Source organism: Schistocerca serialis, chromosome 10, assembly GCF_023864345.2.
Source record: "Schistocerca serialis cubense isolate TAMUIC-IGC-003099 chromosome 10, iqSchSeri2.2, whole genome shotgun sequence".
Classification (NCBI taxonomy): Eukaryota; Metazoa; Arthropoda; class Insecta; order Orthoptera; family Acrididae; genus Schistocerca; species Schistocerca serialis.
This window is the reverse complement of record NC_064647.1, coordinates 94,217,358-94,237,607: the sequence shown is the minus strand read 5'-3', so window position 1 is coordinate 94,237,607 and position 20,250 is coordinate 94,217,358. Positions and strand designations below refer to the sequence as shown.

General features: G+C 41.5%; 1 protein-coding gene across 1 annotated transcript in view; it reads left to right on the top strand.

Annotated features, from left to right (window-relative positions):
• Window positions 1-20,250, top strand: part of LOC126425012 (uncharacterized) — a 146,292-nt gene that overhangs the window by 97,514 nt on the left and 28,528 nt on the right. The window contains exons 8-9 of the mRNA XM_050087918.1: window positions 10,960-11,072; window positions 16,090-16,275. Of these exons, the coding sequence (XP_049943875.1) occupies window positions 10,960-11,072; window positions 16,090-16,275 (299 nt within the window). The remainder of the gene's footprint in view (window positions 1-10,959; window positions 11,073-16,089; window positions 16,276-20,250) is intronic.

Sequence of the window (20,250 nt, the reverse complement as noted above, 5' to 3'; positions counted from 1 at the left end):
CCAGATTCCATATTACAATTTTTGTCACATTCAGTGTTTCTTTTGCCAAATTTAATATTTTTTTCCAATGTTAGTGTTTTTTTTGCTTTACATCATAGTTTGTTATAAGGGAAATAAACTGTCATTTTTAGATCATAGATGATCCTCGGCCTTGAGAAATAAAGAAGGCAAAATGTGATTTCAGCGTTCAATAACTAGCAGTTATGAACATTGGTAAATTCTTGTCCTCAGATTTATAACATTTTTGTATGAGAAAATGACAGATTACATGAAATTTCATAAAAAGCACTGGTTTTGAATTATTTTGCTGAAGACCACCAGTTTTGTGTTATTTTTTGCATTACTATGTTCGAAGTTTTTCTTGGTACTACTCCTTAGATATGAAGTCAGGTTTAGCAGCCAGTTTTTTTCTTGTTTTGGGCCTTCCTACCTCCTCCCAAAATATGGGAAGCAAAGAACTTGCAGTAGAAGAGATCTGTTTTTGTTATCAAAGTTAAAGTACTGCTCAGAGCCCTTAAGATGCATTTTAGGGCTTTTCTTCTTCAAATGACTATGCCTGTCACATCCTTGAGTATTGGCTAATTCTCCTGTGACAACCTGTAAATAAAAATTTTGTCCCGTACATATTTTTGGTAGAACATGGACATCAAAGAAGTTAGTGTACTGGTTGGGGTTTTGAATTAGAATACTCAACTTTGAGAGCTCAAGTCTAGTCCAAGGTGTAATTTTTTTTTTTTTTCTCTAGACTGCATGATATGATATCAGGCTTCTTAATTGTTATACAGCAATTACAGCAGATGTCATACAAAATGATCAGTTATTTAATACTAACATAGAAATAGCACCCCTCCATGTGTTCTTCCTCTTGAATATTTCTAACATGTCTGACCAGTGATTGTTATTTTTAGTGTTTAAAAAACTGGAGTTGTAGTGTGGGCTGGCAGATGAAGTTAACGAGGTTCCTCGACACTGTAGACATGCAGATACTGCACTTGCTTGCCTACAGTAGGACAGGTGTCATGTAAGAAGCAGTGTATTGTACAGCACTAATTGGCAGATCAAAATCAGAAAAACAGTAAACCTAGACCTCTTAAATCTCTCTCTCTCTCTCTCTCTCTCTCTCTCTCTCTCTCTCTCTCTCTCCCCGTGTGTGTGTGTGTGTGTGTGTGTGTGTGTGTGTGTGTGTGTGTGTTAATGCAACAGATGTGATTAACATGTATGCCTTTTCTTCCAAGCCTTATATATAACAACAATTTGAAGAGAGGAGATTGCTACACACCACATAGAGAAACTGTCGAGTGGCAGACAGGCCCACTGATAAAGATCGCTGTGTGCTGTATTATTAGCTATCAGACTAATTTCTTCCATCAGAAGTAGAGAAAAAACACACATGCGCACTCACACATTCACACTCTTGCAAGGTACCTTACGGAGTAGCTATCTTCACTTTTCTTCATAGTTGCAGAATTTGAATGTGTATGATGCAGTCTTTAAAAAATTCAGCTTTGAAGATTATATTATTTTTGGGTACTGTTAAAGGTAAAACACTTCGAGCATTTAAACAGAATAACTGGTAGCTGACTGTGCATTCACTGGTCCAGTTCTCACTGGTTACAGCTCTTTTTTGTGTTTATTGACAGATGGAGATACTAATTCAGAACAATTGAATCATAGTTTTTATTACAGTTTATAGCTTTTTTCTTTTACTTACTGATTAGCTGAAAAGATCTGCCTCCACAGCTGAGCGTTTAGTGCATGTGATTCTTGTGCAGAGGAACTGGGTTCAATTCCAGGTAGTGCTGGGAATTTTTCCATGCCAAGGGACTGGAACAGTGTGTGTTCAGCCTTCTGAAGCTAATTGAGGAGCTACTCGAATGAGAAGTAGTGGCTCCAAGATCTAGAAAGCCATCAATGACTGGGAGAGCGGAGTGCTGGTGCAATGCCCCTCCATATTGAATCCACGTGTCACATAGCAGAGGATACATGGTGGCCACTTGATACAGCAAACTTTCAGGGACTGAGCATGGAGTTTACTTTTTTTTAGTTTTAATTGCATGAAACTTGAAGTATCACAATAAATTAAAGTTTAGTATAAAATTGCAAAAATTTTTGTTGCTTTTTTTTTCTTTTCTTTTTTATAGTTATGTCATACTCTTTTCTGAAACTGATGTTCAGACACTGATGTTCAAATCCTATAAGTATGAATAAAATCAAAGAGAATGACTCCATAAGGTCCCCTTGTTAGATATTTTTCCCATAAGTTGATTCCACTCATGGAAGGGAATTCTAGAAGTTCTGTGTACAGGTATAGCATGTTTACCTAGTCAGAATGGGCTAGGAGTGGACATAATGGGGGTGGGATAAAGGAGAAGGCAAAGAGGTACTCTCAAGAATACTGGTTTATTCCTTTATAGTTTACAGTAAGGTACACTCCAGTGGTCTGCCAGGCCATCAGCCAGTCTTGGTGGAGCGAGAAGGTACTCACATTTTCAGACTGAGCATTTGGGAGCTAGGCCCATGTAGGAGAAGGGAGGAAGCACAACCTCACTAGCACAGAGCCAGTACAAGAGAGAACGAGCAGTCTGAGCCAGTTCTCCTTAGCAGCTCCGAACAGGAAGTTTCTCCACCAAAGTCTCCTGCTGGCTACACACATCTTGTTTGTAGGGGGCATTTTCACTGTCAGACATTTGGGAAACAAACAATGTCTGTTGAGGCAACAATTTTGCCACAGAATGTAGACCGTGAGAAATTGTGGGACTTTGATGAGAGAGAAAATTTTGAAATTACACCCATAAGGCAACTTTACAGATTAGCACACTTAGATTTTCTTCATATGTACATGAAAACCTCAAACAAATCGACTCTAAAGATTCCAGGCAATGTTAAGAATAAAACTTTTCCAACATTTTTAACAGACCCTACTGCAGCTGAGTGTGTGTATCCTAGTCCTCCAACTATGATGTCACTGATCTGATTAGTGGCAACTGTTATTAACTGTCATCTTAACTATTTATTATCAAATTTAAGTGTTAATTAACAGATATTGTTTTGTAATTTTTTAATAAAAAGGATGTCTTTTAATTTGTCAGTACTAATTGCACAAAAATGTAATTTAAAATTTTGGACAAAGATGTGAAATGTCGTATCATATTTTCTGTGTGATGTTTCATATTTTTGGACCAAATTTTAAATTATTGTAAATACTTACAGTTTGGAGTGATTGTTATTCCTGTTCAGTGCGTGGCCTGCTTTTTTGTGGTGTGGGGAATTATGTTGTGTTATTCAACTATGTGGTATGGTGCCCTTCTTGATGGCAGTCACCAAGGTACCCTAAAGGAGGGAATGTGGGAACAAAGTATATGTATGAATCATGTAAATTTTGTTCCATATTTTATTGTACTTTAATTCTTTGTGTATTGTATTCTCTGCGACGGAATTTGGGGAGTGGTGTGTCCTGCCTACTTGTCGAATATGTGGTGCCTGGGACACCTGCTTTCTCATATCGCTAGAGAATTCTTACGTTCGTTCCGATGCAAACATACAGATTGTATATGTCTTTGCTTGGCACAAGCATCTACATCTACATCCACATCCATACTCTGCAAGCCACCTGACAGTGTGTGGCGGAGGGTATTTTGAGTACCTCTAAGGTTCTCCCTTCTATTCCAGTCTTGTATTGTTCGTGGAAAGAAAGATTGTTGGTATGCTTCTGTGTGGGCTCTGATCTCTCTGATTTTATCCTCATTGTCTCTTCGCGAGATATATGTAGGAGGGAGCAATATACTGCTTGACTCCTCGGTGAAGGAATGTTCTTGAAACTTCAACAAAAGCCCATTCCGAGCTACTGAGTGTGTCTCCTGCAGAGTCTTCCACTGGAGTTTATCTGTCATCTCCGTAATGCTTTCGCAATTACTAAATGATCCAGCAACGAAGTGCGCTGCTCTCCGTTGGATCTTCTCTATCTCTTCTATCAACCCTATCTGATACAGACCCCACACCGCTGAGCAGTATTCAAGCAGTGGGCAAACAAGTGTACTGTAACCTACTTCCTTTGTTTTCGGATTGCATTTCCTTAGGATTCTTCCAATAAATCTCAGTCTGGCATCTGCTTTACCGACGATCAACTTTATATGATCATTCCATTTTAAATCACTCCTAATACATACTCCCAGATAATTCATGGAATTAACTGCTTCCAGTTGCTGACCTGCTATATTGTAGCTAAATGATAAAGGATCTTTATTTCTATGTATTCGCAGCACATTACACTTGTCTACATTGAGATTCAATTGCCATTCTCTGCACCATGCATCAATTCGTTGCAGATCCTCCTGCATTTCCATAGACTTTTCCATTGTTACAACCTCTCGATATACCACAGCATCATCCGCAAAAAGCCTCAGTGAACTTCCGATGTTATCCACAAGGTCATTTATGTATATTGTGAGTAGAAGCAGTCTTACGACACTCCCCTGCGGCACACCTGAAATCACTCTTACTTCGGAAGACTTCTCTCCATTGAGAATGACATGCTGCATTCTGTTATCTAGGAACTCTTCAATCCAATCACACAATTGGTCTGATAGTCCTTATGCTCTTACTTTGTTCGTTAAACGACTGTGGGGAACTGTGCTTGCCGTGACTGACAGTCTTGGCGTTAGTGCTATGAATAGCACCGAGTGCGTGACTTAATTCTATTCACCCGCATAACCGCTTGTTTAGAGAAGTGTTTTCATAGAGTGGTGCATGCAGCTGTTGCTGCCTGATGGGCCAGTCACTAGAAAGGAACAACTCAACCTGACAAATTGGTGGCTGCTCAAACTTACCGGCTGCCTGATGGGCCAGTCACTAGAAAGGAACAACTCAACCTGACAAATTGGTGGCTGCTCAAACTTACCGGCTGACAGGGCACCTGTACCTGAATTGTACTGATCTAGTGTTTGCACTGCATGTTGAAATGATGGATTGGACTGTTTAAAAATCTGTTCTCTAAGCTTGACGTTAGTTACATTGTACATGATCGCATCACGCAGCATTATATCTGAATATAAAGCACCACAAGCACATTTGCATTTGCATTTCCTCATCATACCCTGAAAGCCTGTTACCCACTCATGATAAGTTTGTTCTGACTGTGTCATGCAATTACAGAATTGATACCTAGCTGCTACCACATTCGTTTGTTGGTCATAATAGTTAGCGAATTTACAACCTGAACATATGAAAGTCCACTCGGAGTGGCGTTAGGGAATAGCTTCTGAATAAGTCTGAACACTGCACTTCCTCCTGTGGACAAGAAATAGAGAAGTTTCACAGTACCAGATACATTGTGAGCAGGTACGTGGGCTTCAAACTGTTGCAACCACTTGAGCCATTCCTCTCCTTGTTCATGAAACTGGCGAAAAGGTGCTATAGCAGGGAACAGTCCACCTTTTGCCTAAATGCATGTGGGAAACTGACTAAAATCCATACACAGGCTGGTTGGTGTACTATTTGAACCGTGTCTGGAACACCTCTTGTCTCACAAGTTGATGCATTGCACATTACACTATAGAGCAGATTGCATTTTCCTGTGATTAATAATTAAAAACAAAAAGCATATTATTATCATAATTATTATTCTTAGTTTTGATTCAGTATTTGTTAATTAACTATTCAGACGGTGGAAACTCCAGGTAGGAATATCAACAGTGTAGGAAAGACAGATGCTACTTAAGTCCTGTTGCAGACGTGTAATTAAGACACTCACATAAAACTTATAGCTACAGCCTTCGTCAGTAACACACACACACACACACACACACACACACACACACACACACACACACACACAAGCAAGCGAGCACACCTCATGAACACCCGACCACAAACTTCAGCACCTCGGGCCAGAATGCATCTATCACATGGGATGCAAGCAGCAATCTGGTTAGGGTGGGGAAGGGATAGTAGTGTATAGGTGGGGGGAGAGACAAATGCTGTCTGGCGGAGTGTGCAGGGACTAGACTGCCAACAGGCACAGTGTCAGGAGGTTCTGGGGCAGGGAGGTGGGGAAAAAAGGAGCAAAAAAGGAGAGGAGTGGGGAAAGATGGATGGATGTATTGGCAGAGGGCTGAAGATAAATGAGGTAGGCGATGAGAATGGCTAGAAGATGATAGAACAGGAGGTGGAAACAGTTGGGTGGAGGGTGTGGGGACAGCATGTTACTGTAGGTGGAGGCCAGGATAATTACAGGAGCAGAAAGTGTATTGTAAGGATAGCTCCATATGTGCAATTCAGAAAACCTGGTGGTGGAGCGAAGGATCCAAATGGCTTGAGTAATGAAGCAGATATTGAAATCAAGTGTGTTACGTTCAAAAATGGTTCAAATGGCTCTGAGCACTATGGGACTCAACATCTTAGGTCATAAGTCCCCTAGAACTTAGAACTACTTAAACCTAACTAACCTAAGGACATCACACACACCCATGCCCGAGGCAGGATTCGAGCCTGCGACCGTAGCAGTCGCGCGGTTCCAGACTGCGCGCCTAGAACCGCTCGGCCACCACGGCCGGCTGTGTTACGTTCAGCTGCATGTTGTACCAAAGGGTGCTTCACTTTGCTGTTGGTGGCCATTCATCTTGGTGACGGCTGGTTGGTAGTTATTCCAATATAGAAAGCTGTGCAATGATTGCAGCAGAGCTGGTAAATGACAGACTGCTTTCACAGGTGGCCTGGCCCCTGATGGGCCTGACCTAATCATTCTACCTGCAGACAAAGGTTCCACCACTGTTATTATGAATTGTAATGACTACCTGGCAGAAGGCCTCTGCCGATTTTCTGACTTCAGCCTATAAACTCGGCCAGAGTGATCCCATTCCAGAAGTCCAACACAAACTCCAATCCCTGCTTAAAGCCTTAGGCCCTTCCCAGAACATCTCCCCTGAATCTGTTTCCCTCTTCAGCCTGTGACACTTCACACCCACCTTCTACATGCTCCCCAAAATCCACAAACGAAACAATCCTGGATGCCCCATTGTGGCTGGTTATTGTGCCCCCACTGAAGGAATTTCAGCCCTCAGTGAGCAACACCTCCAACCAATTGTCCGTAATATAGCCTCACATGTCACAGACACCAACCACTTTCTTCACTGACTCTCCACCATCCCCACCCCTTTACCTCCCGGATCCCTACTCGTCACTGTTGACACCACCTCCCTATACTCCTAACATCTCTCATGCCCATGGTCTTACTACTATTGAATACTACCTTTCCCAATGTCCTTCTGACTCCAAACCTACTACCTCATTCCTCATACACCTAACTAACTTATCCTAACCCACAATTACTTCTCATTTGAAGAGAAGGTGTCTATACAAATCCACGACACAGCCATGGGCACCTGCATGGCACCCTCCTATGCCAACCTTTTTATGTGTCATCTAGAGGAGACCTTCCCAGCCTCCCAAAACACCAAATCCCTGTTCTAGTTCAGGTTAATTGATGATATCATCATGATCTGGACTCAGGGTCAAAACACCCTATCTTCATTCCTTCACCTTCTCTCCCATCCACTTCACATGGGCCTCCTCAACCCAGTGAGGCACCTTCCTAGATGTTGACCTCCTCCTCTCTGATGGCTCCTTCCGCACCTCTGTCCACGTTAAAACAATCAACCACCCACAGTACCTGCATCCCTTTCACACCATAAAATCCTTCCCAAATAGCCTGGACACCGGGGGACAGTGTATCTGCAGTGACAAAAACTCTCTAGCTCAGTATGCTGAGGATCTCACTGAGGCCTTCATAGACATGCACTATCCCTCAGACCTAGTCCACAAACAGATCTCTCATGGCAATTCCCCTCACACCTCCAATCCTCTTACCATCCTCAAGAACTAGCCACAAAGGAGTATCCCATTCATCGCCCAGTTCCACCCTGGACTGAAAAAACTGAACCACATCCTTCTGCAGGGCTTTGTTAACCTATTATGGTGCCCTGAAATGAGGGACATCCGACCTGAGATACTTCCCACCCCCTCCTAAAGTGACGTTCCATTGCACACCCAACCTCCACATAATCTTGGTCCATCCCTATGCCACTCCCGGTCCCAACCCCCTTACCACAAGGATCATAACCCTGTGGAAGAACCACGCACAAAACCTGCCCAGTCCACCCACCCAGCACTTTCTATTCCATTTCTGTCACAGGTTCATCCTACCCCATCAGGGACTTGGCCATCTGTGAAAGCAGCAATGTCATTTACCAACTCAGCTGCAATCACTACACAATTTTTTATATCAGTATGACTACCGACCAGCTATCCACCAGGATAAACGGCCACTGCCAAGATGTGGCCAAGAGGAAAGTAGACCACTGTGTGGCACAAGAAGCTGCTGGACGTAACAGACTTGATTTCAGTGGTTGCTTCACTATCCGACCCATCTACCCATCTGGATCCTTCCCTCCACCATCAGCTTTTCTGAACTGTGCAGATAGGAGTTATCCATACAACACTTTCTCCACTCCCGTAATTATCCTGGCCTCAACCTACAGTAACATGCTGCCCCCACATACTCCAACCACCCTCTCTATCCATCATCTTCTCCCATTCTCATCTCCCACACTGTTTATTTGCAGCCCTTTGCCAATGTATCCGCCCGTCTTTCCCCACTCCTCTACTTTTTTGCTCCATTTTTCCCCACCTCCCTGCCCAACACCTGCCCCACAACCTCCTGAAGCTGTGCCTGTTGGGAGTCTAGTCTCTGCACACTCCACCAGACAGCATTTGTGTGTGTGTGTGTGTGTGTGTGTGTGTGTGTGTGTGTTTACTGATGACGACTGTGGCCGAAAGCTTTATGTGAGTGTCTTTTAATTGTGACTACCTGCAACATGACTTGTCTTCTTTATGGTAGGTAGCAATTTGTCTTTTCCTACATCATTAATTAACTCTTAAATCTGATAATAAATGTAAATTACAAATAAAAGTATAAAATAGTTGCTGCTAGCAAGAATCACATTGGCAACTTTACAGTTCCACAACTAGACCACTACTCACTGAGCTGCAGACGTCTCGTTTGAAATGTTCGAACTGTGTAATATTTCCAGTCTTAACAGCACTTGGAAATCTTCAAATTTGAGTCTTTAGTATTCTTGAGAAGAGTGTGGTAGTGCTTAATAAAGGTAATGTTTGTGCACTGACAGTTGATTTATATAAGTATGAAGAAAATTTAAGATGGCCAATGTATAAGGTCCCCTCCTCAGACTAGCTAGATAACCTGTGCACCTGTGAAATACCCAGCTAGCACTGTCACAATCTCTGCATGATCTACATGTACATATACATGGGTACTCTGCAAATCACATTTAAGTGCCTGGCAGAGGGTTCACTGGACCACCTGATAATAACAACACTTCTCAGCCATAAACTTCTTTAGGTGTGGAAATAGGCGGCTGGCCACTCAAGTGAATAGGATGGATATTACAACAGTTTGTACTTTAAATTTCTTAATTTTGTCACTGACAAAGCATATTTGTTGTGTAATGTATCTGGGACCGAAGTTCATTTCAGTGGGTATCAGTCTCTTCATTTTAGTTGTGGTGTGGTATCGAGAAGTTCAGCTTGGCATTTTCACAGTCAAAATCCAGACAAATCATTACAGATTCACTATTAAAGTAAGGATTACATACATAACCCGTATGTGTGAAATACTGTCACATCTGGAAAACCAGCTATTAATATTTTTCTTGTATTTTACTATTTTTTTATTTACCAACTCTAATGAAAAAATGTGTCAGAATAATAGTTTCATTTTACAAAATTAATTTTCATAGTTTTAAGTTATTGTAATGATTGTACAAAAGAAACATGAAAGCTAGAATGATGACTAATTGTTAAACTATGAAAACCTTTGTAGCACATGTCCTTTGAGTGACAATATCTTTGGTTTGAAATGCTTGTTGATTTGTGATCATTGTAAGTGGGGAGTTTTTCTCTGCTTAGCAGTATGTGAAGTTGTCACTGAGCAGTCACTGTGGAAAGATGTGTTTCTAATGTTAAATGTGCAAGAAAATGCAACAAATGGAAGAATTCCTTAATTTCGTTGTTGCAATTAATCCAGAAGTCACCAATGCTACATGGCGTATGTAAAATAATAATACTTGGGCTTCCTGCAAGTAATTGAATGACAATAATCAACAGTCATAAAGAGCATTGATTTGTGATGTTCAAAATGAAATATATTTCATTTCCTGCTCTTGAATAATTTTAAATGTATTGCAGCAAATTCATTCTTTTAGGATAAACCGCAATTACAACTAAATTTTTCTTATTCTTCATATACATTGAGAGCAGGAGCATTATAGTAGGCAGATTCATTGTCATGATTTTTCCTCTTTGGCAATACAGGTATCTCCTGGCATATTCCTCTTCATATACACATGCACACAAATGCTTAATTTCTGCAGAAGTTTGCATGCCTCCACAGATTTTTGTTTCTTCTTAAGGAGTGATATTTATTTGCTCCACAGCAAATGAATTAATACTGTGCTTTGGAACAACTTGAGACTGTAGTCCAACAATTCTTTGTTAAAAAGTAACTAGATCCCTGAAAGGAGCCCTAATGTTGTTTGTGGGTTAAGTTGTTTTCTTTGTTGTGTTTCTTATTTAGATAGGTGGTCAGGTATGGTTAGTGAGGAATCAGTTCTGGAATTTAGAAAACAAAGAGAGAAAGAGCAGCAGTGCAAGTGTATTACTTGGTATGTGAGACATCCGTTGATTATTCATTGACAAGAACATTGTGTGTGAAAATTTCCCCCCCCCCCCCCCCCCTATCCCTCTCTCCCCATCTCTCCTTCTTCTTCTTCTTCTTCATCTGCCTACTTCTGAATTTTTATTCTAAAATGCTAATGTGACTAAAACTTTTCTGTTTTGATATGTTTCCACAGCTTATGAAATGCAATTAAACTTGTGTTCTTTCAGCTGCTTGCATGGCATGTGGCAGTTTGGTATCCTGCTTTCCAGATGAGAGTCGCAGTTCTCTGCCGGAGATGTTGCCACTCTTCCAACGCAGCTTACAAGACTCTGTTGCAACGGTAAGTATCCTTCATATGTCAGCTCTGAACTCCCTGTTCCTTGAAAAACAATTTGCTGTTAAGCTTGGTATTTTATGAGACTTGTGGAACTATAAAGAGAAGGGGGAACAAGAAGGGAAATGGAATCCATATATTATTAATTCTGTGGTAGATTCTTCTTTAAATCTGAATGTCTGGTACTAATTATAGAAAAGAGATTGGGGTATTATTTGAAGAATCATACATCTGCAATTTTTCAGTTTTCCCCATTGTACATTATATGTGAAAAGTTCTTCTCAGATGAACAGCCAAATCATAATGGTTGCACTGCACAGAATTTAATCTAGAAAGGTCAGGTTCAGTGATGGACTGTCTCATATACCCTTCCACCAGTAGTAAAATATGTAATTAAACAGTGCTATTAAAAAAACACATCATGTTTCGACCAGAAGTGTATGTAGTATTTTAAAATATTTATATTACATATTCAGCTTGTTATTGCATTTTGTCAAGAGATACAGGAACTTATACAAACTACAGAATGAAGCACTGGCTTTTGTTTCACATTATAACATATTTTCAACATAGACTGACATGGAGAGTGTTTCAGAAACATTATAGACAAACAGCTTTTAACATGTGATAGCACTACCCATTACATATTCAAGCTAGCATGCATTACCAGTAAATCATGCTCAACTTTGATTTATGGTACTATTAATACACTAACGTATAATGCATTACTTATCACCCAGGTTCAGTGAATAGCTGTGAATATAATTTTGTGTGACCCTTCAACAAGAAAGGTTTCTGAACAAATTAGATACCACTTAATCACTAATTAAGTTAGTGTAAAATTATTTTATGTGATCTCTTGTTGTTTTAAAAGAATTGACTTTCAAAATAAAGGGTCAATACACTAAGATAGTAGCTTAAGCATCTGAATATGACCACCGCTCTATGGTGAGAAACAGGAAAATCAGCACTGCTAATTGCAGGAAAGCATGGATACATGTGCTGCCCAACAGTGAGGAACACAGTTATTAGTACCGGAAGGAATGTGTTAAATGCACGGTTTTTATATACACTCCTGGAAATGGAAAAAAGAACACATTGACACCGGTGTGTCAGACCCAACATACTTGCTCCGGACACTGCGAGAGGGCTGTACAAGCAATGATCACACGCACAGCACAGCGGACACACCAGGAACCGCGGTGTTGGCCGTCGAATGGCGCTAGCTGCGCAGCATTTGTGCACCGCCGCCGTCAGTGTCAGCCAGTTTGCCGTGGCATACGGAGCTCCATCGCAGTCTTTAACACTGGTAGCATGCCGCGACAGCGTGGACGTGAACCGTATGTGCAGTTGACGGACTTTGAGCGAGGGCGTATAGTGGGCATGCGGGAGGCCGGGTGGACGTACCGCCGAATTGCTCAACACGTGGGGCGTGAGGTCTCCACAGTACATCGATGTTGTCGCCAGTGGTCGGCGGAAGGTGCATGTGCCCGTCGACCTGGGACAGGACCGCAGCGATGCACGGATGCACGCCAATACCGTAGGATCCTACGCAGTGCCGTAGGGGACCGCACCGCCACTTCCCAGCAAATTAGGGACACTGTTGCTCCTGGGGCATCGGCGAGGACCATTCGCAACCGTCTCCATGAAGCTGGGCTACGGTCCTGCACACCGTTAGGCCGTCTTCCGCTCACGCCCCAACATCGTGCAGCCCGCCTCCAGTGGTGTCGCGACAGGCGTGAATGGAGGGACGAATGGAGACGTGTCGTCTTCAGCGATGAGAGTCACTTCTGCCTTGGTGCCAATGATGGTCGTATGCGTGTTTGGCGCCGTGCAGGTGAGCGCCACAATCAGGACTGCATACGACCGAGGCACACAGGGCCAACACCCGGCATCATGGTGTGGGGAGCGATCTCCTACACTGGCCGTACACCACTGGTGATCGTCGATGGGACACTGAATAGTGCACGGTACATCCAAACCGTCATCAAACCCATCGTTCTACCATTCCTAGACCGGCAAGGGAACTTGCTGTTCCAACAGGACAATGCACGTCCGCATGTATCCCGTGCCACCCAACGTGCTCTAGAAGGTGTACGTCAACTACCCTGGCCAGCAAGATCTCCGGATCTGTCCCCCATTGAGCATGTTTGGGACTGGATAAAGCGTCGTCTCACGCGGTCTGCACGTCCAGCACGAACGCTGGTCCAACTGAGTTGCCAGGTGGAAATGGCATGGCAAGCCGTTCCACAGGACTACATCCAGCATCTCTACGATCGTCTCCATGGGAGAATAGCAGCCTGCATTGCTGCGAAAGGTGGATATACACTGTACTAGTGCCGACATTGTGCATGCTCTGTTGCCTGTGTCTATGTGCCTGTGGTTCTGTCAGTGTGATCATGTGATGTATCTGACCCCAGGAATGTGTCAATAAAGTTTCCCCTTCCTGGGACAATGAATTCACGGTGTTCTTATTTCAATTTCCAGGAGTGTATATTATTTCCATCAGTAATGCTTGGTATGTTTAGTTATGCTGTATAAAAAAGAAAAAAAACTGAGATTTTGTTCAACTTAACCCTTTGCTACCTAAAAATTTGTAAAATTTTGAATCTGATCAATTAAATATTAAATAATAATTCTATGGACAAAATATTTATAGTTTCCAATTGCTTTCATTTACCAATAATCTGAATGAATTAATTACATATTCAAGAAGTGGTTATCCTGTTTTAAATATTTTTCGAGGTAGTTTTTTGGTGCAAATTTAAGCCACAGTGTTGTAGTAAATAATTGGATTGCCACTTTAAAGATGAGTGCTCATCAGTGAAGAGTTCAGGTACGCCTCAATATCCGCAAATAAGGTTGTTATTGATCACATAAGGAACCTAATGGTGCAGGATAGACAAATCACAATCAGAGAACTTGCAGATGAGGTTAAAATTAGTACCGGATCCTTTCATTCGATTTTAACAGAACATTTGGATCTCAGGAGGATCTTAGCAAAATTGCTAAAGTTGCTAATGACTGAGCAAAAGCAAATTTGTTTGAAGATTGCACAGGACATGCTGGATAGTGTGAACCGTAATCCTAACTTTCTTAACACAGCGATCACTGGTGATGAGTTCTGGGGTTATCAGTATGACCCTGAACCCCATTTGTTGCAAAGGAAGCATCCCTCATCCCCAAGACTCAGAAAAGTGAGGCAGGACCTGAGCAATGTTAAAGTCATGCTGACCACCTTCTGGGCATGGTCCATCATGAGTGCACCCGAGGACGTACTAACATCAAACAGTGAGAGGCAAATGGCTGGACCTGTGGGCAGCAGACAGTTGGCACCTTTACCACGATAACTCACTTGCTCATTGTTCTCAGTTTATTCAGAGCTATTTGGCTAAACACAATATGACTGTGGTTTGGCAGCCTCCATATTCCTCTGACATAGCACGGATTGATTTCTGGCTTTTCCATAAACTGAAAGAGACTCTGGAAGGGATCAGATTTCAGAACAGGGAAGACATTGTGCAGAATTTTATGTAGCACCTGCACACCCTAACAAAAGAGGCATTTCAGCAATGCTTCCAGCAGTGGCAGCAGTGCTGGGAGAAGTGTGTAGAAGCTGAAGGGGGCCACACTGAAGGTGACTAGTGTCAAACAATTGTATCTGAATAAAGATTGATTTTGTAAATAAAAGTTGGATTCTTTTTGAACAACCCCCATATATTGGGAGAAAAAGATCTACTTTAGGAGAAGCCACTGCTGCTTGGCCTATTATCTCTCATGTTCTGGTTACACTGAATGCTTCTGGAAATTAGTTGTGCAAGCAGCCTCGTGCTTGGAAATACTCAGGTGTAGATCATGGCTTTTTGGTGCTATTGTATGAGAGGTGATGCGTCAATCACACATCATTGGCAAGGATGATGTATCTGTAACTCTTGTAGGTGATCTCTGTTTTTCAGAAGATGCTGCAACCAGTGCAGTTGTGTAGTTGTGTTTGTTTAATTACAACATGTTGTTATGTATTTAGATGCACTTGAGAATGTACAGTGCTTGAAACTAGTTATCAGTACTAATATTATAAATGCAAAAGTAACTCTGTCTGTTATGCTTTCACGACTAAATCACTGAACTGATTTTGATGAGATTATGTATGGAGGTAACTTGAACACTGGTAAAAGATATTTTGTCTTTTGAACGTTATCATATTTGTGAAAATGCTTTTCTCAGTATATACATTCTACACAGTATGATTCACCATCATGAATACAATGCTTATACAATACGCAAGTCGTTTAATCCATACCTCCACCCTAATATCAGTCACAAGCCTGTCACATTCTAATCACTGTGTATCACGTGTCTCTTCTAGCTTGTGAATCACTTGAAGTTTCACGATGTTGGCCTCACTTAAATTCTGTATGACAAACAGAGAGGCAATGTACCTTTATGTGCAGGACATGGGAGGCTTTCAGTTATCCTTCATTTGATTAGGTATGTGAACACAGCTGTGGGTAACAGCTTAATAAATTACAACTTTGAAATACAGCTTGATGGAATGATGTTTTTCTTCAAATTTATTGACACTATGGTTCCTGCCCAGAAGAAATCATTCATCTGTCATTTTCCTCTGTGTATAAGATTTTAAACTGCTTTTGACTAAAGCCTGCATTACAGTTCCACTATGCAAAATATGCACCTAATGCAGTTTTGATAGGAACACCCTTTAAATCAAATATCGAATGCTCTATCTGTCTGTAATGTAAATGATAGATGTATTTTCATTTTCAACGCATTGCTGCTGATAAACAGTGAAATAAGATGAAAATAAAAATGAAACAAATAAGCCAAAATAACATAACACAAAAAATTCCGTTAACTAATTCTGTAACCTGAAAAAAGTAATGACACTACAAGTGGTAAAAAGAAATTAATCTTTCTTTCTTTTTTTATCTTATTTACTACAGGAAACCCACACGTTTTCTTTATGAATGACAGCCAAGTAATGTCTACCTGTGCCTTTATAAAGGTGCGGCAGGGGGCGGCAGCGGCCTTGGCGTGTGTGGTGCGCTCCCTGGGCTCGGATGCACTGGCGGCCGCCATCCATCTGCTGGAGGAGGGCCTGGCCGGTGTGCAGCAGCAGCCTGCCACGGGGGCGGGGGCGGGAGTGGGCATGGCACTCGAGAGCACTGGCGACAATCGACCCCTCAGGCAGGTGAGAGGTAACACGCCTGTCACCAGTTCTCTCCTGTAGCTTGCATCTGTCCACTAAACTATATGTAAAAAGTTAGCACTCTATTCAGAAGCGACACATGTTCCTTGTTTGTAAACAGCACAAATTTTATCATTTATATGGCAGTGCCTTAAAAGTATTTGAAACAGAAAATTATTTTAATAATAATAATGTAATAATTTGTTATCATTATTATTATAATCATCATCATCATGATCTGCCTGCTGGATCACAAACAGTACAGCATCTCCTATGACGCTGCACATCTTGGACCTAATGTTATACTGTATTTTTTACATTTGCACATTCTAATACAAGCACGAAGTCTTTCACATAAGATTTGCAGTGTTGGAAGTTCTTGGTGCACTTGTCATTTCACTTCTCCATTAAAATCCTAGCTTTCAAAAGTATTTACCAGCAACTGACTGTCAAACAAGTGAAGGAGTCGCACAGATAAAACTGATGTAGGAGTGAAATATTACTCGTAGAGTCGTCATTTCCATTGCAACATATAAGTGGCATTCAAATGAACCCCGGTCACTGGTGTAAAGTGATGGTAACGATTTTATCAACTCAAAAATGTAGCTATACACAGTACATATACTCAAAAATAGTTACCAAAACTGTTGGCACATCTATCCCATTGTGACACTAGCTGGTCGATTCCATCCTTGAAGAAGCTAGTGGGCTGCTGTCGGATCCAGACCTGGACCCAGTCACACACTTCATCATCAATTGCGAATCGACGTCCACAAATAGCTTGTTTTAGTGGTCCAAACACATGAAACTCACACGCTGAAAAGTCAGGACTGTATGGTGGATGTTCCACCATTTCCCACCGAAACTGCTGCAATGTTGATTTCACTGAATTGGCCATGTGTGGGCAGGGTTAACACGCAGGAGGATATTGTCCTTGGACAACGTGACTTGGTATTTTGACTTCGTGGCTTGTCTAAGGTTTTGTAAAGTGGCTTGATAACTCCGGGCATTGATGGTGGTTCCCCGTTCCAGGAACTCGAGAAGCAGTGGGCCCTTGTGGTCAAAAAAGGAGGACATCATGACCTTATCAGAACTGGTATGCATGGCCTTTGATTTCTTTGGAGGTGGTGAAGTCATGTTTCCATTGCTTGCTTTGATGCTTGCTTTCCAGTTCAAAATGGTGACACCATGTTTCATCACCTGTGTCAATAGGCAACAGAAAGCCATTTTCCTCCTCATGATAATGTTGCAAATGACTCAAAAACAGTGCCATTCGAGTATTGCGCTGTTCAGCGATCAGTTCGCGGTGTGCCCACTGCGCACAGATTTTTCAAAAGTTCAAGTGTTGATGCATTATGGTGTGAGCGGTAACCGATGGATCTTGTCCACGGTCATTCCACAGTTGTCTAAGACTAAAGCATTCTCTTCCACAGCCATTTCTGGTGTGATGACACAGTGAGCCTGTCCAGGACAAGCATTGTCTTCCAGTGACTCGCACCACTCAAGTAATTGTTTGCGCCATTCCACAACACTTGAACGACTCAGACTGTACTCACTATAAACAGCCTTCATCTGTCGATACATTTCACGGCCTCCAACTCCCTCCACCACCAAAAATCAAATCACTCCTCATTGTTGCTGCTTACTCACCTGCATGTTTGGTAGTTGATGATAATTTGTGTGACCACCTTCTCTTCGGCATGAAACCACGCTGGCACTATGCACCCGCACCAGTCTCTCTACCAATAGATGGTGCCACATACCTGCAGTTACATGGTGTTACCTTACATTTAAGGCAAAGGTAGATGCACTGACCAGGTTTCATTTGAATGAACCTCCTATAATAGTGGACATACCCTTGTGCAGTATCTCAGTATGAAATGTGCACCTCCCTGCAGTCTGAATCCTGTATTTTTATTAAGGTTGTTATCACATATTTTAATTTCCACAGCCTCTTTGATGACCAAGACTCAGGAGTTTGAAGTGTTTGCTCAAACAAGACAGTCCATATTCATAAGTATATTAATGGCAACAGCATATTTTTATGGATTTCTGCACTTTATGTGTTCAGTATAGCATTGTTCAGTATATAGCATAGTTCAGTATATCATTGTCTAATGGTTTGAATAAACTGTCCCATGCCATATTGTAAACTCCTGGGACTATGAGACCATGAATATCCTTCACAGAGCACATCATCTCTCTATTATGTTAGGCAGCAAAAAAAAAAAAAAAATTTGATTCCATGCCTGTTAGGATTCCAAAATTTTACTCAGTGTTGCTCCACAGAATTAAAGGGTTTTTGCTAGCTGATCTTTTTATGTTTTGATGAATAAGATTCTTCTGTATGTTGTGTTGTGTCATTGTATAAAAACTTTGAATATAAACTATAAAACCAATCTTTTGACCATATTAAAATGGCGTTTTGCAGAAAAGACTGGGTTTTCAGGAGGAACAGCGCCCCTATTTATTGCAGACAATTGGCACCAGAAACTTCATTTGCTGCAGAATGCAATAGGCTTGTCAGGACAAAAGGAAGAGGGCAGGAAGGAAGCTATTCATGGACTGTCCAGCTTGTCAGTGATTTGTGACAGTCTTCAAATCAGTGCTTGGTTTCTGGTGGGTATATTTTCTTTCTGGTGTGTGCAGAAATTCTGTGACAGTTCCTTTGTACCAAAAGCCGAGCCCTGATTTGCTGACTGTCACCAGTTGTTGACTATCCAGGTAGTCCATGAATAGCTTCCTTCCTACTCTGTCCCTCTCATCATGACTACCCTGTTATATTCTAGGGCCAATAAAGTTTCACAAATATAATGCATTGATACTGGTTGCCTGCGACAAATAGGGACATCTTTCTTCCTGCAAAACCAGTCTTGCCCTGAGGAAGACCACTGTAATATGGTCGAAATCCTGGTTTTATAGTTGATGGAGAACAATGCCCAGAAGAATTTTAATCATTGTGGCAGTGGCCACGAAAACTTAGTCATCACCAGGAACTATGATGGGATGCTAAGCAAAGCTCTCAGAGAACATTCTTGAGTTACACAGTGAACACCCGGCTTTACAGTCACTACTTGGGGAAGTTATTTTCTTCCGCTTGTACAGGGAGCCAGCACACCTTCCAGTGTTGGTTCTTATTCGGTTAAGAACCATCTCAGTCTTGCGTGGCAGTTCAAAGCCAGAAGGCTCGATCAAAATGCATGACATCTTATTCGTTCCAAAGCAGCATTAAACTGCCATATGTGTCTCTAGCAGTCATTAATATTAGAGCTGTAGTCAACTAACATCCTTGCAGTTTCCAGAGGTGGGTGACTATAGAAAAGCCTTTCTTTGTAATCGTTGGAGTGTCTGCATGAACAAGGTGGTGAACATTTTTCTGTAGGTTTTTGTACTTCCATACCAGTATGTGACTAAGTATGGGTAGCCAGAAATAGGTGTATGGCTGATTTTACCAGCTGAAAGACACACAGTATGGTCAAGCTGTGTGTCAACAGGTCTTGTGTGCACACAGTTCATCCAAGCAGGGTGTAATATTTCACAACAGGGTAAACCAATACCAGAGCTGAAGTACATAATGTCATTGTAGAGGATTTCTGTGGTGTACCACAGATTTCCTGGAGAATATTATATAATTTTTTTTTATTTTGGCAGCTGTTCTTTTTCTGTTGCTTGAATAGATTTGAATTTGAATTTTACCAACTTGGTTTCACATGTCTGATAGCCATTTTGTCTGAACATAGAGATTATTCTCTTCCAGTATGCTTCCAGCTGTATGTGTCAGCGTATTTACTACAGCTCTATTTTGGACAGGGTGATGGAAATTGTTCCCATCAAGATAGCAGACTGTGTGGGTCTGCATCTGTGATGATGAATAAAGGTTTTTGGAAATAAGTTGAGCTAGTTGCCATTTGCTCTGGTTCAGTTTTTATTATATCATTAATATTATGTAGTATAATATCATAAAATAAAAATTGAACC